The sequence below is a fragment of the Fundulus heteroclitus genome, chromosome 21 (assembly GCF_011125445.2).
Source record: "Fundulus heteroclitus isolate FHET01 chromosome 21, MU-UCD_Fhet_4.1, whole genome shotgun sequence".
NCBI lineage: Eukaryota > Metazoa > Chordata > Actinopteri > Cyprinodontiformes > Fundulidae > Fundulus > Fundulus heteroclitus.
Window position 1 is genome coordinate 4,658,602 of NC_046381.1, and position 25,706 is coordinate 4,684,307.

General features: G+C 42.3%; 1 protein-coding gene across 8 annotated transcripts in view; it reads left to right on the forward strand.

Moving 5' to 3' along the window:
* The window catches only part of tnk2a (tyrosine kinase, non-receptor, 2a), a 43,350-nt gene extending 18,099 nt beyond the window's left edge, over nucleotides 1-25,251 (forward strand). For 5 of the 8 annotated variants that reach the window (XM_036125098.1, XM_012876303.3, XM_036125097.1 and 2 more), the window contains 16 exons: nucleotides 484-633; nucleotides 2,127-2,222; nucleotides 2,311-2,492; nucleotides 2,584-2,710; nucleotides 2,799-2,945; nucleotides 5,236-5,330; nucleotides 5,425-5,619; nucleotides 7,229-7,320; nucleotides 7,408-7,452; nucleotides 7,545-7,786; nucleotides 13,440-13,643; nucleotides 13,727-14,373; nucleotides 15,290-15,434; nucleotides 15,899-15,994; nucleotides 18,856-18,983; nucleotides 24,229-25,251. In XM_036125098.1, the coding sequence (XP_035980991.1) occupies nucleotides 484-633; nucleotides 2,127-2,222; nucleotides 2,311-2,492; nucleotides 2,584-2,710; nucleotides 2,799-2,945; nucleotides 5,236-5,330; nucleotides 5,425-5,619; nucleotides 7,229-7,320; nucleotides 7,408-7,452; nucleotides 7,545-7,786; nucleotides 13,440-13,643; nucleotides 13,727-14,373; nucleotides 15,290-15,434; nucleotides 15,899-15,994; nucleotides 18,856-18,983; nucleotides 24,229-24,241 (2,604 nt within the window). In that variant the 3' untranslated portion in view covers nucleotides 24,242-25,251. The remainder of the gene's footprint in view (nucleotides 1-483; nucleotides 634-2,126; nucleotides 2,223-2,310; nucleotides 2,493-2,583; nucleotides 2,711-2,798; nucleotides 2,946-5,235; nucleotides 5,331-5,424; nucleotides 5,620-7,228; nucleotides 7,321-7,407; nucleotides 7,453-7,544; nucleotides 7,787-13,439; nucleotides 13,644-13,726; nucleotides 14,374-15,289; nucleotides 15,435-15,898; nucleotides 15,995-18,855; nucleotides 18,984-24,228) is intronic. The other 3 variants (XM_036125101.1, XM_036125102.1, XM_036125104.1) reach the window with 3 other exon arrangements.
* The last annotated feature ends 455 nt before the right edge of the window (nucleotides 25,252-25,706 follow it).

The following is a 25,706-nucleotide window of genomic DNA, read 5'->3' on the forward strand; positions in this document are numbered from 1 at the left end:
ATACAACATTCCACACAAAAATATTAATATTTAATATTTACATATATACATATGTAACTATATATATATATATATATATATATATATATATATATATATATATATATATATGCTGATCTAAAATATAGTAATAAAATTGATTCTGCAACAAAGCCACCACTGCTCAGTAGAAATATAGTCTAATTATATTGTCTGAATATGTGACACATTTTCATGCTTAAATAAATGGACAAGGAGGACAAAAGTTCAGATTATCAAACTCATCGCCTTGACATCGCCCAGTTCATGCTGTTCGCATTGCTCAAAATGCGTCGGTCACATCGCTGACCGTTAATTCCCTCCTGAACGCACCTTTAGATAGGGATAGCGTGTAAATCCCTCGCTTCTTTCGCCTCGGTCACGTTCGGTGTGGAAGCACCGCAGGAGTGCAGTGCATCTATGTACGGATTCAACTCTCTGACCGTAGGGTTCTGTCTTCCTCAGCTGTCCGTGGCAGTGAAGTGCCTGAAGGCCGGCGTGCTGGACTCGGACGGCTTGGATGACTTCATCAGAGAGGTGAACGCCATGCACTCGCTGAGCCACCAGAACCTCATCAGTCTCTACGGAGTCGTCCTAACGCAGCCCATGAAGATGGTGATTCTTGCACCTTTTTTTCAGTTTGTCATATTCAAAGTGTTTGTTCCAAGAAGAATCCACCTTTGTTTTTGTTTATTTTTTTTGCAGCATTTTTTATTGATACTTAATTAAAGACAATATGCATCTCTTTTCACTTTTTACATAGTTTTCACTATTAATTGCCGTCCAAAAGTGTGTCATACCAAACATAATCAATAAAGACTAAACACAGAGAGAACAGCCCACAGTGACGAGGGAAAACAAATTAATCAATAAAAAATTAAGATAATTTAAAATATATGTATAGATTAGGTAAATTATTAACTTGTGGTTCCTAGAGTCTCTAAAAGTAGAATGGGAGGCAGATCTTTTAGTTATCAGGCTCCTCTCCTGTGGAACCAACTCCCAGTTTTGGTCTGTGAGGCAGACACCCCGTCTACTTTTAAGACTAAGCTTAAAACTTTCCTTTTTGACAAAGCTTATAGTTAGAGTGGCTCATGTTACCCTGAGCTACCTCTATAGTTATGCTGCTATAGGCTTAGGCTGCTGGAGGACATCATGGTCTGTTTTTCTCACTTTGCTGAGTTCTCCTACTGTTCTCAAATTTGCAATGTTTGATTGTTATTTCATCTTTTACTTTTAGTTCTCTCTCTTTTTTCTTCATAGTAGGTACATCTGGTCTGGCGTTCTGTTAACTGTGACATCATCCAGAGAAGACAGATCACCCGCTATTACCATCTAATGTAGAACAGATTACTGGATCAATGTGTGCTTCTGTGCTTTTTTGTCTCTCTTGTTGTGTCTCTGCTCTGTCTTCTCTAACCCCAGTCGGTCGAGGCAGATGACCGTTCATACTGAGCCTGGTTCTGGTTCTGCTGGAGGTTTTTCCTTCCCGTTAATGGGGAGTTTTTCTTTCCACTGTCGCTTCATGCTTGCTCAGTATGAGGGATTGCTGCAAAGCCATGGACAATGCAGATGACTCTTCCTGTGGCTCTACGCTTCTCCAGGAGTGAATGCTGCTTGTCGGGACTTTGAAGCAATCAACTGGTTTCCTTATATAGGACTTTTTTGACCAATCTGTATAATCTGATCCAATCTGTATAATATGATTGAACTTGACTTTGTAAAGTGCCTTGAGATGACATGTTTCATGAATTGGCACTATATAAATAAAATTGAATTGAAAAAAAAATTAATCATCAATCGGATTTAGGTCTGGACTCAGACAGTCTCCCTCCACATCCTCATCACTTCTCACCAGCTTCCTGCTGCAGACAAGCGTGATGCTACCTTCACCCTGGTTCATGGTGGCCATGGTGCTTTCAACCATAACATTTTTCATTGAGGCCACAAAGTGAGCTCTGCCCTACTTTTCCTTTGGGCTATCCCGTGAAACGGTGCTTCACCACCGGGATGACGCTCTCAGGTCTAATTTGTGATAAACAGAGAAAGCTTTCAAGGGGTACGAATCCTTGACTGATCCTTGTTCCTGTCGCTCGTTTGGGCTCCAGGTGACCGAGCTGGCGCCTCTGGGCTCCCTGTTGGACCGCCTCAGAAAACGCCAGGGTCATATCCTCATCTCGGTTCTGTGTAACTACGCCGTGCAGGTCTGGTTTTTTTTTTGTCTTTTCATACAGACTGCGTTGTGTTGAGCTCACTGTGGAAGCTGAAACGGCCCCGCTGTCATCTGTACAGGTGGCGAGTGGAATGGCGTACCTGGAGCAGAGGCGATTCCTCCACAGAGACCTGGCCGCCCGCAACGTTCTGCTGTCCACCAATGAGACCGTGAAGATTGGCGACTTCGGCCTGATGCGGGCGCTGCCTACACACACGGATCAGTACATCATGGAGGAAGGCCACAAAATCCCTTTTCCCTGGTGAGGAAAGCAGAATCTTTGATACCTTTGTTTTTTTTGTTTTTATTTGCTGCCTCTACGTCTCTGTCTCTGTCTCTGTCGAAAAATCCAGGTGTGCTCCAGAGTCTCTGAAGTCTCGCAGCTTCTCTCACGCGTCTGACACCTGGATGTTCGGAGTCACCCTGTGGGAGATGTTCAGTCACGGACAGGAGCCGTGGCTCGGGCTCAACGGCAGCCAGGTGCGTCCGCTCACTCTTTACAATCACACCTTAAGAGGTAAACAAACGAACTCTGTGGTGCATCTGAGACACGGGTCCCCATCCGCAGATCCTCCACAAGGTCGACGTCGAGGCTGAGAGGCTGTGCAAGCCGGACGACTGTCCTCAAGACATCTACAACGTCATGCTGCAGTGCTGGAGCCCCAAACCCGAGGACAGGCCCACCTTCGTCGCTCTCAGAGACTTCCTGCTCGAGGTGACTACTTTAGCTCATCGTTGCACAGAATACGTGGCCGCAAGCAGAGGCTCACCAATTGTGGGAAGCTCAGACTTTTTTTTAGGCCACTTTGAACCATTTTGACAAGAAAACACTCTTTTCTTTTTTTTCCTGTGAATACATTGAGATGTCCTATTTGTTGTTGGGAGATGAAATTAATCATTTATCTATTTGGTGGTCATCCAGGTCATGGTCATTCCAAAAAAGTAAACTGGACCTGTTTTCCGTAGTTTGAAGACGTTTCGCTTCCCATCCAAATAGACATTTATCTATTTATTTATTGTTACCAGAGTCTAGAGGTCACGTCTTGCTGTGTGAAAATATAAAATCTCTTTAGCCTCTTTTATTAGCAGGTAGTTTGGTCGGTTTTAATATCGGCCGACTATTTGTGTAGTTCCTGCAAAGCTTGGTTAACTCTGACTATAACTGTGAGTTTTACAAAAGATTGACTACATTCCCAGATCCAGCCTGACCTCTAATGCCGGGTTAGCACGACAGGATAGTTCTGACGATTTCTGCCCCAATCTTCCCCTTCCAACAACCTTAAGGAGGTCATGAGGACGAACTAGCAGCCACACTACAAAAACGAAACAAAAAATTTGTTGAATTTTGTTAAAATTAGTGTATTTGTCCTTGATTTATGCATGCAAATGAGATGATTTGCCAATAGAATATGTTTTATGCGCTTTAAATGGGAACAACTCATCTCAATCATCTTATTTCAAGTGCAGTATATCTAATTATCTTATATTAGGGGTCAAAATACTCATTCCATTGGCAGATCATCTTATTTATCCGCTCAAATCAAGGACAAATACATTAAGTTCAAGACAATCTGACTTTTTTTCATTTCCGTTTTTGCAGTGCAGCCTGTCGAATGTGACGTGTAGCCAATCAGAAAGCGGGGTGAGGGAAACCCCAAGGAAAAAAACAACACATCTCTCTTCTATGTCATAATACAGTAAACATAGATGTGTTGTCTCCACTCCTTTAAACAAAGCCTTTTCTTTTTGTTATGTTGTTTCTTTGTAAAAATCAGCCCACAAACTATCACCATTGTTCTTCCCCGTCGTCCATGTTTATTTACTCTGATCCCAAGTTTGATCTCGAGAGCATCTCAATGTTCCCGTGTGAATCCTGTCCGTGTGTCCCGTGCTCGCCGTCTGGCTGGACACCACGCATTGTACGAGCAAACCTGTTACAGCTTTGATTTGTGGGCTGGGGGGGGGGGGGGTCACACGGGTTTTTAAAATCAGCCGACATTTAAAAAAAATAAATAATCTTGGCGTGTGAACCAGTGTTGACAGACAGGACGGTGCTCTTTAAGTGGATTAAAAAGAGCAACTCAGGTGTAATTCTACTTCCTGGTTTCTGCAGATGCTGAACATTTTCAGTATTTCCAGAGAAAAATGCAGTTTCACAACCAAGAGGCTTCTCCTCGTTTCCTGTTGTTGCTTTTCCTGTGACTTTATCTTTTATCGTCTCAGTGATGAGCAAAATGGCTAACAGGCGTCTTCCTTCAGTCATAACTTCCACGCTGAAGGGCGTTAGATTGTCAGAGCTCATCGATGCATTTGACGGTGAGCCAAGACAGGGTTCCTGCGGATCCTTAAAAAGTCTTAAAAGGCATTGAATTCTATAATATAAAACCAAGGCCTTAATTGGCATTAAAATGTCTTAAATCAGTCTTTCTTAGGTCTTAAAATTGTTACCAGGTCATAAATAGGATTGTATTTTTGTAATCCTTACCAAACAGTAAAATAATTGACACAATTATATTTTTTTCAATTTACTGAACGGCTCAATGTAACCATTATTGGTTCCATCACGATAGCGGAACCCATAAAAACTGTTGCAGCTGGACTATAGCTGTTAAAAAGAGTTGGCACTGCTTATGTTGTGGTTTTAAAAACTGATTTATAGTTTATTTTAGTAGGGAACAAAACAAAGTTTGTGAATTCAGTTCAGTAGTTGTTAAAAATATATCTGTAATTTGTGTGTTTTTTAGCTTTCTTCCTATATGGAATGTTTTTCAAAATCATTAACATGTCTACTGAGCCAGAAAGTAATGGTTTATGTTAAAATAATCATTTGGGTGAAGTTGTCGCAACCAGGTTTATCTTGTTTATCGTGAAGTTGGTCTTAACTTTTTATTTCAAGTGGCATTAAAAAGTCTTAAAAAGTCTTGAATTTAACTTGCCTTATGCTGTAGGAACCCTGCAAGATGGCGGACACTAGGCTGTGTCTAAGAGTGTTTGTGTTTTAACAGACGATGCCTACAGACATGAGGGCCCTGCAGGACTTCGAGGAGGAAGACAAACTCCAGATCCAAATGAACGACGTCATCACGATCATTGAGGGGAGGTCAGTGGAGCAGCCGAGCGAGGCGGTGTGACAAAGCGGAGACTTTTCTCGCTGGAGATGAATTAACCTGATTTCTCTGTCGCTGTGTCCGCAGGGCGGAGCATTACTGGTGGCGCGGGCAGAACAGGCGGACGCTGCGGGTCGGTCAGTTCCCCCGGCACGTCGTGACGGCCGTGGCCGGCCTGTCCGCCCAGGACATCAGCCGGCCGCTCAAGCACTCCTTCATCCACACGGGACACGGAGACACGGACCCTCACAGGAGCTGGGGGCACGCAGATCGCATAGACAGGTGAGAAGTTTGTGACAACCAGGAAGTGGAGGTAACAAAATGTTTTTTAGAAAACATCTAAAAAAAAAACGTGAAGCAGCTTGTTTTTATGTCTCAGAGGTTTTTTATCCTAAAGAGATTCCTCAATAAGGTTGTAGAATTTGAGTCTTTTTTATGCCTGCGGATCTCTGCTGTCAGGTTGCGCTGTGAAATATCACAAAGAAATGTAATTGTGTTGCTACTGATGATTTCTTGACTATTAAATTATGTTCCCAACACTCTCTGTGAGCAAATATATGGTTGAGCTGCTGCGCTTGAGTGCATGAACCTGTAAATATAATATCTCACCAAATATATCAGCCAAGCAGTCTTTTGGGATTTTGATATTTGGCATTGCACAAACTGAGATTGTACCTATTGTGCAGCTCTACTATAAAGCACCGGTCCACAGATTTCATCATGGTTAAGGTAGCAGGGCTAGCCTGCTTTACCGCCTCCAAAACAACTTCCCATGTGTATATGGGATCAATCGTCCTGCTGAAACACAACAGAAACAACTGAAAGGATTCAGCTTAATTCATGTATGTATTTGTTCTTATAATCTTGACCCATTATGGAGGAAATCTGTTAGAAATTCACCAAATTCTAGCTGTATTATCAGTCCACGCAGACGCACCATTAAGAACCCCTCAATGAAATGAGATTCTCAGCCTTGATGGGTGCAGAACTGCATGGTGGTACTACAGCTGTCCACCAGGGGGCGGCAGAGCAATACCAGTTGCTGAGAAGCTTCCTGTTGGCTGATTTTAGGGCAGTGACCACTGAGCTATATATTACACTGGAGTGCTGATTTTGCCGAAAAACTGAAGTCACTGGCCGCCATCTTGCTCCTCCCTACTCTCACAGAATCCCATAGGATTTGGTTGCAACAACAAGCAGTTTTCTGGCTGAGTGAAAACGTTTCACAGGTAATTCTACAGTCAGTGGATGTACTAACATTATCAACTACTAGGAAATTAGGTGCTGAAATATTTTACATGTTATTCATATTAAATATATGTATATGTATATATAAGTATGTGTATATGTATATATGTATATATATGTATACACATATGTAAATATATGTTTTTGTATATTGTTATTTATATATTTATAAATGTTAAACATATATATTTAAATGAATAAAATGCAAAATATTTCAGCACATGACTTTCTCAGTACTTGATATTTTTAGAACATAACATAAAACTATATTGCATTTCACATTTTAAAAGTTTTATGATCCCCCTGAACTTGAGAAAATCCTCGTTATTCGATGCTGTAGCGCACATATTCCCTAGTTACTGGGGGGAAATAGGGAGTACCAATATGGCGGCTGGTGGCTTCAAAGCGACTCGTTCAAACAGACGGTGATTAGCACTCCAGTGTATAATATAGCTCAGTGGCAGTGACCCATAGTGGCTATAAGACCGGTGGAGTCACCAGATCAATATTAATGTGATCAGCTCTTAAAGCAGAAACGTGTGCTTATCCACCACTTATGACATCAGTCCAAATATATTCAGACGTTTCTGGGTATTTGATTTGATTTTGCTCTGTAGCTTGAACTACGTGTCTTCTCTCTCAGTCTGTATTTGGGGAACCCGATGGACCCTCCGGATGTCTTGGGCTTTGACTCTGGAACCGCGAGACCAACCAAGCTGCCCAACCGTTCAAAGAGTAACTCACTTTCATTTAAATCGTGACGATGGCAGGAAAGCGATCGGAAGTTTCCGTTAAAGTCTAACTGAACGTTGTCCTTCACAGAGAAGCCCCCGCCTCGTCCACCAAAGCCTGCTGTTCTGCTCAAAAGTACGTTTCTCCCGCCTTGTAACCCACATTCCCACCTTTCTACGCCTATCCCGCTGCTCCGTGCCGACGCCGGTGTTTCCGTGTGCTTCCAGAGCCGCTGTACGACTCCGTGATGGACGATTACGACGACGAGGACGACTTCAGCGCATCGTCTGGACTCAAGAAGCTGGGAACGTCTCTCGGGCTGAAGCTCCGGCCGTGGGAGGGCGGCGGGGGCGGCGTGCGATCGGCCAAGAGCGAAGTGTCGCTCATCGACTTCACAGACGACAGCTTCAGCTCGACCACGCCCTCCCCGCTCACAGAGACGCATCAGCCGGATGAAGACACCCTGAAGGTAGGGCTCTGATCGTGGTGTCTTCCAAATCTCAGTGCAAACGTTCACTGACAGAACTATCTCAACTTTTCTCTCCATTTGATTTGCTTTTCGCACGTCCTCACAAAGCCAGTTCCGATGTTTTTTTTGTTTGTTCACGTTCTCGTGCCGCAGAAGGTTGTAAAACACGACAAACATCAGTTCTCCAGGGAGCCGCATCCAGGCTCTGCCAAGTCACGGAAAGTCTGGCTTTGTTTGCTTGATCTTCGACAGTCACCGTCCGCTCAGACAAAGTTTGTGTTTTCTGTTCCCAGGAAGTAAATAAAACAAAAAACAGATCCAATTATTTAGTTTTAGAAGAAACTACAGCGTCCCAGTCAATGATTGGAGTTATAAACCCACCAAGAATGATGCATTTTAACAAGAGGATTTGAAAGATCTTCCTTTTAGACATAAAGAGGTCGCCAGACCAAACCCAGTGAGTTTACCTCTTACTTAAACCCCCAGCACTGTTATAATTGATCAAACAGTTCAATTAGGATTGAGTTGTGTTGAAGTGAAGAGACCAATTTGTCATCAACCAACATTGTAGATTGCTGTGAAAGCAAAAGGTTGCTGTACAACCAACGTCCTCTGTTAAACTAAGTAGCTCTAACAAGCCATTTTCAGTGTAGAAGCTTCAGGAAAGTTCCATAAAAGTTGTGTGAAAGTTCTGGAAGGTTTGATGAAATGGGCTAAGGTTAATTATTGAATCATTGAATTTTTCCCATAAACTGGCATAGTGGTTGGCAGCTTTTAAAAAAGTTGAAGATTTTCGTGTTATAGGCCGTGGGCCAGAATCTGTAGGGTGACTTTTCTTATGAACTGTCAGGGGGCAACTTTCTTCCACTTGGATAAGTTGCTACACATAGCAGTGATCTTAAAACACCAATGTTCCCACGTTTTCACTTGCACATTAATAAGTTATAGCCGATAAAAAATCTAAAACTGTTGCGTTCCGGTCCAAGAGGTCACGTGATTCAAGTTTTGCTGCTCAGCCAATCAGATCGCTGTATTGTCAGCCGTGCAAGTTCGACCAGTTTATCATGGCTGCGCCGGTAAGGTGTTGTATGCATCTGTTTCCAGATGAAGAAAGCCCAATAATAGCATTTTCTGGTGCCATAAATGGAGCGATGAATCGTTTCTATCGATTAATGCAAATTTGCAATTTAAGATCTACTGTTTTTTCTTTTTTTGGATTATATGGATTTTTATTTTTTTGCCAATGCACTCTGTTAAACTTTGCACCATATCAGTCCCGAAAGGGGAAATTTTAAGTAATATGCAACTTTGAATAAGAAAATCTATTTTGTTAAAATACAATAAAGGGGAAACTTTTAGTTTACTTTTAGAAGCTCATTGTGTAATGCCACCAGCAGCAAACAGGGTCCGCCATATTGTTTTACGAGCAAGTTTCAAGCCTTGTGTTTAGTTGCGTTCAAATTCAAACTCCCAGAAATAAAAGCAAGGCTTTTAGAAATAATGTCTTCTTATTTGCTTTTATGAAACAAAAGGGAAAAGAATAGATTATTCAAATTTGGTATAATAAAATCAGAGATTAGATTTTTTTAGCTATATCGCCCAGCTCTAGCGACTTGTGACGGGCAACTTTTAATGAAACCTGGTAAATATTAGCTAAGCTCAAGGAAAATCCCAACTACATTTTGATGTACTGCCGTTTTGGCCCAGTTACTGTATATTGATTTAACAGCAAAATGTAAAATGATTTTGGTGTTGGTAATATAGCTATTTCACAACAATAGTTGTAATAGTAATGTTCACTTGCACTCCTGACTGTTACTATTGTAACAACTGTTTACATGCGTCTTGCACTACTCCCCTTGACTGAATATTGATTTGCTGCCTGTTTATTCACAGTACCAATTGTTTACATATACATTTGCAATACCGTACTTTAACTGTAATATGCAATTACCTTCCACTGCACTTTAATTTAGATAGCTTCTGTCCGAACTTTATTTATTAATTTTATAGTTATAGCTACCTGTATATCATGCTCACAATTCTGCCTATAGTAATAGCCATCTGTACATATATTCATAGCACATGTTCACTTGTAAACTCTGTTATAATAACAACTATCTGTATATTATGCTATTGTACATATCTGTAAAAACTCTATTCATAGTAATATCCACCTGTATATTTAGTTCACTATACTAGTTATCTATATATTATATTCATAGGACAAATCTATCTGTAAAATTCTGTTTATAATAGTATCCATCTCTATATTTATTCAGTAAAAACCCATGTCCTGTACTTATGGAACCATTGTTTATCCTGCACTTGCTGCTATTGCACTTCTGGTTAGACCTAAACTGCATTTCGTTGTCTTGTACCTATACCTGTTTAATGACAGTAAAGTTAAATCTAATCTAATCTAATCTAATCTAATCTAATCTAAATAGTTAAATGTAGCTAATTTTACGAGGATTTTATCCAGATTCAACACTGAGTGACAGCTGTAGTCTTTTTTTGAGCACAAATCTGCAACAAGGTGCAGAGAAGAGATCACTACTTAGCCCAAACAAATAAATGTGCCTAGCGATACAGTTTAGAAGCGTTCTGTGATGATCTCAGACTATTTTAATATAGCCCCTAAAACAATATATAGCCCCAATTGGATCTCAGATGCAACAGTTATCATGTAAGCATCAGCTCAGTCTCAGATATCGGCCACATTGCCTTCGCTCTGCAGCTCACGGTGGTCAAATGTCAGGACTAAATTGGCTGCCTAAGCTCATTGACCACACTGTGGGTTGGGGAACTAAATTTATGGAAGACAATGTTGTTCAGCTGAGGTTAGAAGAAAAGATGATTTGTTTTTCCATTAGCAGCAAACCCACGTCCCCCAGGGGAGCCTAGCTAGCAATTAGTGGACGGGGGGCCTATCTAATCTGAAGGTTTTAGTCTCTGACCTTTTGACGGGACCCAGGTCCACTGTAAAAGCGATGGAGAGTGAGTACAGCGGCTTTTAAGACCCATCAGAGACCTTCCATGGAACCGGCTAATAAAATCACAGCTGAAGGCTTAAAACGGTGAGAACCATCGGTTCTGCTGCTCTCGAAAGTAAGTGGGGCGACCCTTGGCCTGGAAGTGTGATTGATAACTTTTCCTCTTGGATGCACCCAGACAGGTGCAGCGTGATGGTGATTGGTGCTCATTGATCGGCCCTGTCCCGCTCACGCCTTAGTTATGGACAGAAAGTCAAGCCTGTGGCTTTGGTCAGCTTTCAGAGATCCGGAGCTTAAGGAACATTTTTTTTTTTTTTTTTACAAACTATCTTCTTAATCTGGTTAAATGTTACCTGTTTGTTGGTGAGCTATTATAACTATTATTCTTACTATTGGCCAGCTTTATTGTGTTATTACCACATAGAAATAGCTGGGTATATGGTATGGGGGTACCTAGATAGGTTTGTGATGTCGGATCCTATCTGCATTCAATTCAGGTTATTTCTAGGCTTTCTGATGGAATATTAATGTTACTTTCAAACATGTTTTTTTATGTTTATGATGAAATTACATCACATGAAAATTGATCTTAATAAATGAAATTTTATTTATATAGCAGCAATTCCCAGCACATGCCATCTCAAGTCAAATGAATTAAATCATACAGATTGGTCTAAAAGTTTCCTCTCTAAGGAAACCCAGCAGGTTGCATCAAGTCTCTCCAAGCAGCATTCACTCCTCCTGAAAGAGCGTAGAGCCACAGTGGACAGTCGTCTGCATTGTTGATGGCTTTGCAGCAATCCCTCATATTGAGCATGCATGAAGCGACAGTGGAAAGAAAAACTCTCCATTAACGGGAAGGAAAACCTCCAGCAGAACCAGAACCAGGCTCAGTGTGAACGCTCATCTGCCTCGACCCACTGGGGCTTAGAGAAGACAGAGCAGAGACACAGAAAGCACAGAAGCACACATTGATCCAGTAATCTGTTCTACATTAGATGGTAATAGCGGGTGATCTGTCTTCCCTAGATGATGTCACAGTTAACAGAACGCCAGACCAGGTGTACCTACTATGAAGATAAAAATGACAGAAACAAAATGTTAAAACTTGAAATAATAACAAACAATGCAATTTGGAGAACAGTTGGACTCAGTAGCGAGAGAAAAATAGACCCTTATATCCTCCAGTAGCCTAAGCCTATAGCAGCAAAACTATAGAGATAGCTCAGGGTAACATGAGCCACTCTAACTATGAGCTTCGTCAAAAAGGAAAGTTTTAAGCCTAGTCTTAAAAGTAGACAGGGTGTTCGGCTCACAGACCAAAAGTGTGAGTTGGTTCCACCTCTGCTGATAAATAAACAGGTAAGCACTCATGCAAGTCGTACCAGACAATGGGTTTACATCAGAGCTCAATATCCGATGATCTGTATCTCATCAGCATGGAGCACAACCTCTTTATTTCTATACGTTTTTTCACTGTCTGAATACACAAGACTGGGACAGAAATACTAGCACAACACCCCTAAATCTCAATGAATCACAAACTATAAAGTCCAGGTCAGCGTTTTGTGATAGATATCTGCCTATTGATGTAACGCCACCTTCTCCAAGATGTTTCCAGAGAGCACAGAAAAGGGGGAAAGGGCCTCACACTTCATCACCACACAGCACAAGTTCTCCCCAACCACCAGGCATTGTTGTTTCTGCCACTGCTGCTGCTGCGTCACTAGTGTTTTTATGGCGTCCCATCATGTTGACAGCTAGCCTTACTTCACTCAGCTGCTGCAGCGATGCAGCACCTGTTTATGGCGGTAAATTAAAAGTAGTGTTGCACCGATACCGATACCAATATCGGCCGGGGCACCGATCCAGCACTAAAATGGTGGTATCGGTATCGGCGAGTACCAACAAATAGGTCACAGATACCATTTTGATGTTTGTTTGTCACTTGAACGCAGCCTTCTCTCACCCGGCACTAACTAGTTCTAGTGGATTCACTTTGTATTAGTCTTTTTTCCTGCTTTAATAAGGTAGCAGCTTGACACAGCCATGATAGCAATTATTTTACATCCAAGTAGAATGCTGTTTTTCATATATACACACACACATAAATTTCAAAGTAATGGTATCGGTATGGTATCGGTATCGGCCGATACTGCACAGCCAGGTATCGGGTATTGTTATCGGCGCCAAAAAATGGCATCGGCGCAACACTAATTAAAAGTGATCCTTTTTTTTAGATTAGATGGAAATGTTCAAAGAGGATAAAGTCTTTGGGGCCAAAGATGAAACTGGGAGCTTTATTTCAGACTCCACAGGCTTTAGTGACGTGATCATGATGTTAAAGTTCATGACAGGACAGTTAAGTTAAACTACGGCAGCGTGAGGTTTGTACAGTTTAGTTAAACGAAGCACCGGACTATAGCAGGTCCTTGGGTCAGATTCATCAGCCGTCAGCCACATTCATCAAACTGCAGTAGAAACATCTTTTGAACTCCATTACATAGTTTGTTTGTATCATAATAATCTGAAATCTGAACTCATTGCTGGTGATACACCCGTGGTTCTGTGTCTGATTTATCATCATTTTCCCTTTCTAACCCCCGACAGTTTATCCGTGCATTTGACCTCTAATCATCCACGGTTTTCCGCCTCAGGACACCCCGTCCATCCTGGACTGGCCTCTCCCCCAGCCGGCCTACGACGAGGTCACTGCCGACTTTGACGAGCAGTCGGAGGACCAGGAGGTGCGCTCCATCAATAAGGGCCCGACCGAGGAAGCCCCGGGCCCGCCGTTGTCCGGCGCGGCGGGACGGAGCGAGTCGCAGTCCGCCGACCTCTTCCAGGAGCTGCAGAGAGAGGTAGCGCTGCGGCCGCCGGGAGCTCGTAGCTCACGGCTCTGTGAGCTCGTTGTCTGAAGCCGCTTCTCCTTCTCTGCTGACAGGTGATGGTGAAGCTCCAGGTCCCCATGGCGACAGGCCGCTCCCTCCCGTCCTCCCCCACCCCCATGCCTCTGGCTCCTTTCGGTGCCCACAGACAGATCTATCTGCCCACTCTCTCCCCCTCCTCCTCCTCCTCCATCACCTGCGGCTTCGAGGACCGGCCGGTGTTGCCGCCCCGCAGCCCCGCCCCCCCGCTGCGTCCAGCTAAGCACAGCCACGCCGCCCGCTCCGCCCAGCAGGGGGCCCGCTCCAGCTCCATTTCTCTGGGAGACGAGGACAACGCGCCCCCGCAGATCCCGCCCAGAGACCACGCCTTCTCTCAGCCGGGCTCCCGCTCCTCCTCTCCTCTCCCGCTGGCGCCGGCTCTGACCTCCACGCTCGTGGCGCTGCCCCCGCCTCCTCTCTCGGTCTCGCCACGCCGGTCGGCAGGGCTCCTCGGTCCCCTCCTGTCCTCCAGCTCCCCGTCGTCCTCCTCGTCCCATCAAGCAGCGCCGCATGCGTCGAGGCTAGCGGCCTCGTCTTACTCCTCCACCTCCTTCCTGGAGCCCCTCACCTTTCGAGACGGCCGCGGCCTCTCCTCCTCCCTGATCGACAGTCCTCAGACCGCCGCTCCCGCCCCCCTGCCGGAGAGACCAGCTTTCCTCGAGAGGTTAGTTGGAGCTTGTAGGTCCAACAAGTCAAATTTAAATCAGTTTTAGTTGCAGTTTTAGTTCCTCTCACCAATTATTATTCTTACAGGGTTCCCACGGGTCCTTGAAATCCTTGAAAGTTTGTGGATCTAAAAAAATAAATTCAAGGCCCTTGAAAGTTCTTGAAAACAGCCAAAAAAACCACCTTGTCCTTGAAAGTCCTTGAATTTTTTTGTGGGGTTGAAAGTTCACACGGATGATGACTCATGTGTCATTATTTTACTACCACACGATCTTTTAAAATTATGTTGATTCTGCAGACTTAATTTGCAAAAGTACGTTCGCTCTTCTTCGTTAGTTGGAAGGCTACGGTTTAGGCCTACGTGCGTCCAATAGGTTACATTCACGCAGTGTTGCCAACTCAGCGACTTTGTCGCTATATTTAGCAACTTTTCAGAGTCAAAGTCAAAAACTAGCTTAATCAAAGATGAAAGTAAGTGAAACAAATTGATATAATTCTGAACATTTCAATGCTGCACGTTTTTCCATAAAATTCCATGAAACGGTAGGCTAATGTACATCTTATATGTAATGTAGTATGGCATAGCCATGTACTGTGGATATAAATGTAGGCTATGAATATGATCAATATCAATGTAGGCTATAAATTAAGTCCACTTTCTTGCATTGCTTCTGACCCAACAACTTCTATGCCGTTTAGTCTTTTATTGAATTTGCATTGTATTAAAATATGATAACCTATTCAGCGGTCACAGTAGGTAAATGCCGCCACGTGTGGTCCTTGAATTTGAGGAAATTGGTCCTGGAAAGTCCTTGAAAGGTCCTTGAATTTGATGTTCACCAAGGTGTGGGAACCCTGTTCTTAGCAGATCCTTCATCGTCTGATTTTTCTGTGTTTTTCCTTCTTCTGAGCAGGTACGGGGCGGCCAACATGGCGGCAGTCAAACCCATGATGCAGCAGCGGCAGCCAGGCGGAGCCAAGCCGAACTCCTCCTACAACAACAACAACAACGGCAGGACTGCAGCTCCCAGCATGCAGCAGGAGCCGGGCGTCGCACAGGTGAGGGAATGCTCCTCTGGCGCTTTGCAGGCGAGCAAAGTGGAAGCCGCTAATTTCACCGTCTGACTGACCTCGGGTTTTTTTTTCGGAGTAACATCCGTTTATCAGCGGTGTTTTAATTAGCAGAGCAGTCCGCCTGGCCTAATTTCTGCACAGCATTCTAGCAATAAATCAGAAATGCATTAATCATCGGTTACTGTTAATGGAGAGAAACCTCAAAGTGCTGCGGGCTCGTTTAAAAGAAGCTCCCGTTTTATTTGTTTTGCAAATTAACAACCGTGAATAACACTGAAAATGCATATAACCTTTGCGCCTCCAATTATACTTACAACACCTGCTCTTTAAACCAGCATCTCGCATATGATCTAATTTTAAAATGACTTGTCGTAACTGTTTTTCGGCGCCGGGCTTTTAAAAGAGGGAAAAGTTCGACTAACTTCCAGTCTCACCGGTGCTGTTAACAGGTCCAAGGAGCCGTGCATGGCGTCACCACGGAGGAGTGTAAAGCGGCTCTGCAGAGTCATAACTGGAGCGTCCCTCAGGCGGTTAATTATTTAAAGGTACATTCATTCATTGGCATATTGTACACGCCTCTTGTTCTGCTGGCTAAAGCTCTGAGATGTAAAGAATCAAAAAAAAAAGAAGAAACAGTTGCTTCTGGCACCAGATACATAGATGGCTCTTCACTGCAAGAAGGGAACTAAAAGTAAGTACATTTTTCTTAAAATTAGTATATTTTTCCTTGATTTGAGCAGCTAAATAAGAGTATTTGCCAATAGACTGAGAATTTCTACCCCTAAAGTAAGATAATTAGACATCCTGAACTTGAAATAAGATGATGGAGATGAATAGTTGTTATTTTAAGTGCAAAAATCTTATTCCGTTGGAAAATAGTCTGATTTACCAGCTCAAATCAATGGAAAATACACTAATTTCAAGAGGATTTTACCTACTTTTAGTTATGTTTTTGCAGTGTTGCTATGAAATGTTGAAATAAAAACGAGTTATTAAACAGTGGAACAGAAACACGACAAAAAGAAGTTCAGGTGACATCTGCGTCCTTCAGCTGGAGCAACACTTCTCAGGGAGGTTAGAAACGGATCAAAAGGATCTCAGGGTACAAATTTAAAGGGCGCAGAATGTCGTAGAAAAATGTGTTCACCCACAGTGAAACGTGGCGGGCTTCCTTCTCCTTACAAAGGGGGACAGCGTCCTCACACACACCTGGATCTGTTCTCAGATGCTACGTTCACACTGCAGCCTGAAGTGACCCAATCCAATTTATTTTGCCCATATGCGAGCTGGATCTGATCTTTTCATGATAGTCTGAACAACACAGATCAGAGTTTTTTCAAATGCGACCACTTGGATATGTGGTCCTGAATCCGATACATATCTGATCTTTTCAGATGCGACCTGTGTCTGTACGGCCGGGTCGCATTTATCCGACCTGTACGTCACCGATACTCGACAAACGTCACTATTCTGCGTCCTGCTATGCGGAAGCAGGAAGAAAAACGACACCCATGGCAGACAACAATGAGGAGAGCAGTCAATGGAGAGAAAGCTCCGGTTAGAAAAGAAATTAAAGACTGCAAAATGAGCACCAGCATTATAATCCATGTTTACTTCTGCAAACACTGAGGACGCTTGCTACGTGTGACGTCACTTAAGTTGTATGAATTCAGTTCACACAGGAGATCACATACAAGTCGCATATATTTGGAAATGTGAACGACCATGCAAACACTGCAAAAACAGAACTAAAAGGAAGTAACATTTTCTTGAAATTAATGTATTTGTTCTTGATTTGAGCAGGTAAATAAGATTATCTGCCAATGGAAAGAGTAATTTTACCCTTAAAATAAGATAATCAGATATAATGCACTTGAAATAAGTTGATGGAGATGAGTTCTTCCTATTTTAAGTGCAGAAATCTCATTACATTGACAGATTGTCTTATTTACCTGCTCAAATCAAAGACAAATACACTCATTTCAAGAAAATTTTAACGTATTTTTAATTTAGTTTAGTCTGTTTTTGCAGTGAAAAAAACAAAAAAATTTCACTAAAAAATCGAAAGTGAGCATCAAGGCCTGCAGTGTGAACGTAGCCAGAGTCAGACGCCGAGAAAAGGTGTCCGGAAAAGAAACGTTTTGGGAAGGCCAGCCCAAGGTGCACGACCAGGTCTGACAGGATCATGCGTGTGGGTTCACCTGCAGCTGGATGTGGACCCGACATGTCCGCGCAGCCTGATGGGTCCCAGGAACATTTCCCAGGCAGAATTAGCCCAACACTGTCATGGTGCAGCAGGTTCTCCTCCTATCAGAGCACTGGATATGGAAGCTATGTCAAAAAGTTAGTGTTCCAACCAGGTAGTAGTTTAAAGGTGTTCCCTCTTGTTCGACCTGGTTATGGCTTACATGTTTAACAGTGTTGCTTCTCAGCTGAACCATACAGGACACGTGTCTCGTTGAAGATGCAGAAATGATTGTGAGGATTTATCGTAAAGCATAAAGAAGACCTGGTCCGGTACCCCTGGAGGCGGCGGAGGCATTCTTCATTTAGAAAGAAGAACAAAGCGCCGCCGCCGTTATTGTGTTGAAGCTCATTAATATCTGCTAAATAACCCGGCAGCACTGGGTTTGACTAAATGCTGTCGACACCTCTCTGCTCCTCAGAGACCGTCTGCCACTTTAGGTGTTTTCCCAAACTAGCTCCCCTTAAGTGGCTCCTAAAGCTGCTGCGTCCAAAATGTTCCAGAAAGTTCCAGCAGCTCCGTTTAAGACGGACCAAAGCAAACTGCTGACGGTGGTTGGAGGCATATCTCTCTCTCTCTTTCTATATATATATATATATATATATATATATATATATATATATATATATATATATATATATGTATATATATATATATATATATATATATATATATATATATATATATATATATATATATATATATATATATATATATATGTCTGTGTTTGCACGTAGGAGTGGGTTGATTGTAGCGTAGCCTTAGAAAGGCCTCCTGCAAGCCAGGAGGAAGGAAAGCAATCGGCGTAGTTCAGCTCCCGCACTGCAAAAACGGAACTAAAAATAAGTAAACTTTTCTTAAAATTAGTGTATCTGTCCTTGATTTGAGCAGGTAAATAAGATGATCTGCCAATAGAATGAGATTTGTGCACTTAAAATAGGAACAATTCATCTCCATCATCTTATTTCAAGTGCAGGATGTCTAATTATCTTAATTTAGGGGTCAAAATACTAATTCCATTGGCAAATGATCATATTTACCTGCTCAAATCAAGGACAAAAACACTATGTTTAAGAACATTTTGCTTATTTTTAGATCTGTTTTTGCAGTGCGGGGAGCTGCTCCTACCCGGGCTGAACTCCTCTAACGTCTGCGCTCTAGGTGGAGCAGCTGTTTCGTCTGGGGCTGAGATCCAGAGCCGAGTGCGAGGAGCTGCTGCGGCGCCACAAGTGGGACCTGGAGCAGGCCAGCACCGTCATGTTGGACACGTACGGACCGCACCGCAACAGGTCACTTAGTGGAAAGAGGAGGAGGGAGCGCGTAGAAACGATTCGCTCACATTTTCTCCCACAATCCTCAGTGGTTCCGTTTTCCTGACGCATTATCAGACTCAAACTGCCTTCCTACATAAAACCTACAGGCCGATACAAGTGTTAACACACCCGGTTTCACGTTTTCCACATATTTCTATACACGGCAAAAACGGAGCTAAAAATAAGTAAAATTTCTTGAAATTAGGGTATTTTTCCTTGATTTGAGCAGGTAAATAAAACTATTTGCCAACTTAAAATAGGAACAATTCATTACCATCATCTTATTTCAAGAGCAGAATTCCTAATTATCTTATTTTAGGGGTAAAAATACTAATTCCATTGGCAAATAGTCTTATTTAGCTGCTCAAATCAAGGCAAAATACACCAATTTCGAGAAAATTTTATATGCTTTTAGTTCCCTTTTTGCAGTGTATGTATTTTGTTGGGATTTTATGTGACGATCAACACAGAGCAGTGCATCATTATGGAAGGAATTCTTTTCACAAGTAAAAGTTTTGATTTTAAAAAAATCCAGCTCTTCTGTGAACGCCTCGGACGTTTGTTGGAACAATCAGCATCAGGGAGACCAAGCAGCAGAGCAGAGAGGTCAGGGAGAAAGCAATAATCCACCACACATTTCTGTTCATTCAATCGTCTGAAAAATTAAGAGAATAGGGCTTTAAAACTCATCAGAGCTGTAAGCATAAAAGCAGCCAAGAACCCTATGGTAACTTTGGAGGAGCTGCAAGGACTCGCAGCTCAGACTGGCACAGACTTATCCAAATTCCTGACTTAACAATGTCTGAGATATACTAGTTTTAATTACGACAATATATGCCTTTAATTTTGGAAAATATTTTAAAATATTTTATTTGAAAATTGGTGAAATTAACCTCAATATCAATTCTGTTAGGTTTTTGTGGAAATGTACTCCACTGTGGCCAGTAATTAATTTTCTTTACTCAACAATGGCCTTAATACAAATTTGGGGGAGGGGTGGGTTGTAGGGGGACTTTACAAAAATAAAGTCATAATATCGGGTGTACAAAGAATAAAGAACATTATGAGAATAAACACAGGGGGAAGACTGGCTTTTTGTAAGAGTTCTCATAAAATTATTACTATATTCTCACAGTTTTCTCAATTTAGTCTTGTATTTTCCATAATGGGATGGTTTAGATGCACTAAAATTAGAAAAATATTCAGGACGCTGGCCACTCTTATTTGTTCTTGAACAACAACAAAGGATATACACTGCACAAAGGGAACTTAAAGTAAGTAATATTTTCTTGAAATCAGTGTATTTGTACTTAATTTGAGCAGGGAGGTTTAACTGACCTTCCAAAGGAATACCATTTTTGCACTTAAAATAGTAACAACTCATCTTATTTCAAGTGCAGTATATCTAATTATTTTATTAAACACTAACACTAATGCTGGATAAACACACGACCTTTACTGCTTTTGCTACTTTGTGTTGATCTGGCTGATAAAATCCCGGTGAAACGCATTGAAGCGAGTTGCTGTGAATTAATATAATGATCTCATAATTTAATTCCAGTTCACATAAAAATTTAATAAAATTCACAGTAACATAAAATTAGCACCCTTAGGCCCATTTGAACATCTGCAAAACAAGGTTTATATTGGGGTGAGTTACACTTTAAACTCATTATTCTTTTTTTTCTCCAGACATTTCTGGGTTGTGTTAATGTGTTGTGGGAAAACTGGTTGCAGGATACTGTAACTACACAGTAAAAAAAAAAATCAACATTTGCTACAAAAGGCCCAGTTTCAGCCACTTTATACACTTTAAAAGAATATTTGCCTCTATGACATGATATGTCTTTTTTGGCTGTTGAGGGCCGGATAAATTGCCTTGACGGGCCAGATTCGGCCCTCGGGCCTTGAGTTTTACACATGCTTAATTTAACTTAGCAGCAAAGCCACACATTTGGGTCCATGAAGAGAAAATCTCAAACATCCGGTCAGATAAATGTCGCTCTATTAGGCGGTCCATTTGGGTTTATTACATATAAAATATCCTCTTGCTCACAACAGCTGAGTTACACAACAGCACCCCCTACTGTTTGGTCATTACCTGCAGTCTGTTGTATAACAAATACTATTAATAAAGTCCCAAAAAAGTACAAAACTTAATGTAACTGAAGTTTGTTTTTAACATTAATGGCTTGATTTTATTTTGCCTTATGAGGTTCATGGCTAGTTAAAAGTTGACTGCAGGTACGAGTCAGGCTAAAAGCCATTTGTATTGTTGGTAATATTAAATAATTAAAGTGTGACAGTGTTGAAACGTTCTAGTTGTTAAAAACCATTGTTATATGTTAGAAATGAACCCATATATATGTTATACATTTTAAAAGGGATCAGAACGACTTTAATGCATTAAAACAGAAAACGATAAAGGTTTTCCTTCAAAAGGGGTGAGCAAAAGAAAACATTTCAGGACCACTGCACCAGTGTGATTAATGTAGCGTATCAGGAGATTAGAGCTTTCTAAACCACCTCAGTGGAGATATCAGTTATTGACGTGGAAAAAAAAAAACTCATCTTTTCCCGAAGAAGCCAGTAGATTTATACCTGCTCAGAGAAAATGTCCTAAACTTTACTCATGAAGGCAAAATGAGTTAGCCGCTTAGGAGCTGAAGGTAAAAAGTCGTGGTTGAAAGAGTCGCAGGGGGCAAAATGTTGACGGATGATTGGGATTTTTGTGTTTTTCCCTAAAGACGCCCTAAAGAAAAATCAAGACGTCACCCACCTGCTTTATGAAATCTGACCTTGGGGTCCCGGTGCGGATTAAGATCTGGGGATTCTTCCTTTGAGCTTCTTTTACCTGAGACATGGTGCTCTGTCTCGTAAGAAAATCAGAAGACAATCACTAATCACCGCTGGATTTTATGGACAAAGTTTCTGCAGGAGGATGTTTCGTTCCCAGCCTTTGTGCACCGCTGGGTTCTTGGGCGTAATTACCGTGTAACTCACTCCCATAGATGAACAGAAACCCACACGGGTCATCAGGAAAACATCTCTGCTGCCAGCCTCTGGGCTCTGTCCGTCTTTGACAGCAGTGGCTTCTTTGCTCTCCGTCTTGTAGGGCTGGTCGATAATTTAATAACAACATGTAGCGATCGATAGACGTATATAGATGATAGAAAAAAACAATCAATAAAAAGTTCAATAGAATTTTCCTTCCTTTTACATTCTAGCCTATCATGTAGGTTAATATTACAGTCATTACATCCTCCCAACCAATCACAATGCAGACTCAGGAACTAAGCCCCGCCCCCTTCAAAGAGGTCAAACAGCACATGTTCTTTTTTCTTTTTTTTTTACTTGCAGTTTTGATAAAAAGTTGGTTGAATAAAGGGTTGAGTTTGAATTCAGTGTTTGTGTGTTCTGTATCTAAAAATAGGTTGCTAAGCAACAGCATAAAATGGCCAGGGCTGCACTTTAAATATGTGTTTTGAATTTGTTGATAATTATCGATATCGATCAATATGATTTCTATTTTATCGATATTCTTTTTTTCTATATCGTCCAGCCCTACCGTCTCGTCACCGGACTGCGGTCCAGAAGTCATCTTCTTACTTTATGTGTGGACCTTAAATCCACCTGCTGCCATTGTTGAACAAGCTCTGCCCCCTGGTGGCAGCAGAAATAATCTCCGTAGAACCGGTCTTCTCACCTTCAACTTCTCCACGTTTTAAACCAGGCATACAGAGTACGATTATTTTACCCTTTTTGGGCCGATCCTTCAGTCGTGCGAGAATTTTTTGGATCCGGCCGAGATTCAGCTGCATCGTGCGTCCCGCATTGTGTCGTATATAGTGGGTAACGAGGGGCGATTAGCCTCTCACGTCCACCTCCTGATCAGGAATCGTACGGTCGACTAAAAATTAAACATGTTTAAATTCAGTTAACCCTCGTGAGGTGACCGTGAGCGCCTCCTGCTGGTGAAGCAGAGCTACAAGACGATTTCCCCCAACCTCGCGTACTGAGCATGTGCAAACAAGGGAATTCTTCTTCTTCTCAAATGAAAACACAGGAGTGGAGAGAAGCATGACGGCGGTACGTGCACTGCAAAAACTGATCTAAAAATAAGTAAAATGTTCTTAAAGTTAGTGTATTTATCCTTGATTCAAGCAGGTAAATAAGATCATCTGCCAATGGAATTAGTATTTTGACCCCTTAAAATAAGATAATTAGACATCCTGCACTTGAAATAAGATGATTGAGATGAATTGTTCCTATTTTAAGTGCAAAATTCTTATTCCATTGGCAAATCATCTTATTTACCTGCTCAAATCAAGGACAAATACACAAATATTAAGAACATTTTACTTATTTCTAGTTCCGTTTTTGCAGTGTGTGACATGGAGTCAAACTACGGAGAAGCAACTGGTAGAATATCCAAAGCAGCGCGTTTCATTCTAGTGAGCCTCATATTTAACAGTGAACATCGACACTTCAGTCTTTTTCTTCTTCTATTGTTTACATTTGGCTTCCGGACAGACGAGTCCGAGTAGCGCCTTCTCCCTACGGGCCTGAGTCCGACATGTGGTTTTTAGACGTACAGTGTGAGCAGTCAGGTCGCATCAGAGCGTCGTACAGTAAGAACAGATATGGAGAGCTGGGAACTTTTACACCCTGCGGTTTCGTTGTACAGTTTGAGCTGTGTCTGAGTACAAAGATTGAAAATATCATACAGTGTATGGACGACTTTAGAAAACTTTTCTTTCAGCTGCTACTTTCCCAGCAGCTGTTTCTTCACATGTAAGGCCATTTTCCTGCCAGGCTGGGTGACCACTCATTACTTTTTAGTCAGTAAAATTCCTATCAGTGGGTCAAAATCCTTCTGATCCCTCTGTTCACTAACCTCAAAAGACGTGAGAATTATCGGCATAAAAAGCAAAGCCGCAGGGTTTGTGAGACACGTTTTGTCCCGATTCATAACGGAGAGCGGCCGTTATCCTTAACGATGCCAATTTACTCATCCAGCAAAGAGCAAATCATGTGAAGGCGCTTGACAACATAATCACGCCGCCTTTGTGTCTCACCAGCAGCCAGCTAACAGGTTCTGGTTCTGTTTTGATTTTGCCAATAACACATCTGCAGGCAGAAAATAAAAGTATTGGCGCCCTGAGAGCGCGAGCTGCACGAGGAACAATCAAAATAAACCGAGCGCTTTGTGTGTCAACAGGAAGACGACCTGAGGACCAATCAGCCGCAGACGAGATCCCGGTCCGCCGACACCGAGGCTGGATGAGTCGCTGCTCCTGAAGATAAACACCGGCGCGTCGCTATAAGTTTTCACACCCCACACGGTTTCCCACATTTTTATCACGTTACAACCACAAAGTCCAACCCTGGTGGACTCCTGGGGAACTTCCTATTGGTGTCACTGGATTTGATCTATCCAGGTGTGCGGTGCTAGCAGAAAGTATTCACACCCCTCGTACCATTCCCACGCGTTATGTTACAGATTTATTCTTCAATCCAGCCGGAGTCCATGGGCCCCGTTGACAGCTGCTAAAGCGGAAAAACAAGATCAAAACTGCAATGCAGGGTTTCGAACTGCCAGTTACGAACTCCCTGAACCTGATCACTAATAATATCTTCAATAAACGTTATGCAGCCCTCATTGAAATGTTTCAGTGTGGTTTAAAGGTAGAAAACATGTCTTTACTTTGCCATTATGTCTTCCTTTTAGAATAAGTCTGTGACCAAACGAATGTAGAAAAAGGGAAGGGGTGTGAATACTTTCTGGTGGCACTGCACAAACACTGCACCATGGATCCCCCCACCTTTAAACACGACTGAAAACCAGATTGGCAAAACCTGGAAGATCCGTCCGATCTGGCTGATCCAAGCGCAGAGCTGGTGGAGGAATGTCTCGTCTTCCTTCTCAATCACCCTAAAGCACGTTGAAGTCTGAGGTTGTGCCGTGACAAAATGTGGCGAAGCTTGCTAGCTACTGTAAAGCCTGTATATGCGTCCCAGCTGTACTGTGGTAACCCTCGTCCTCAGCTGACCGAGCAGCTCGCTGGGTGAACAGTGTTTGCGGCGTTTGTGTGCGGCTTAGAACCGGTGGCTGCAGCAGGCTTTAGTTGTGAACGTGTTTGCCGCCTCGTCATCAGTGACCGCTGCAAAAACAAAACTCAAAATAGGTCAAATCCTCTTGAAATGAGCGCATTTGTAGCAGGTAAATAAAATGGGAACTTGTTCAGAGGGCAGTATGTCTAATTATCTTATTTTAGGGGTCAAAATACTCATTCCACTGGCAGATAATCTTATTTACATGCTCAGATAAAGAACAAATGCACCAATTTCAATAAAATTGGACTTATTTTTAGTTGTGTTTTTGCATTGAAGCGAATCCTGAGCTCATGTATTTATGTTTAAATGTACAGACCATGATGTATATAAGCTGCTATCACGTGCGAGCCGCTGGTCAGGCCAATATGACTCATATAGCATATCTGTTACTCTACATCCATGATTTGTTTCCTGAAGGCTCCCTGTGGACGCTTCCTCTGCTGAAGCTTTTCTCCTTCACGCCAGACTTTTAACGGCGAGCCGTCGCCTTTTGTGCTTTAATGGCTCATTACAGCCGCCTATTGATTAGCGGCTGATGAAGAAGGTCCTCGTTAGGTCCATTAGCGGCGAAAAGCTCCACAG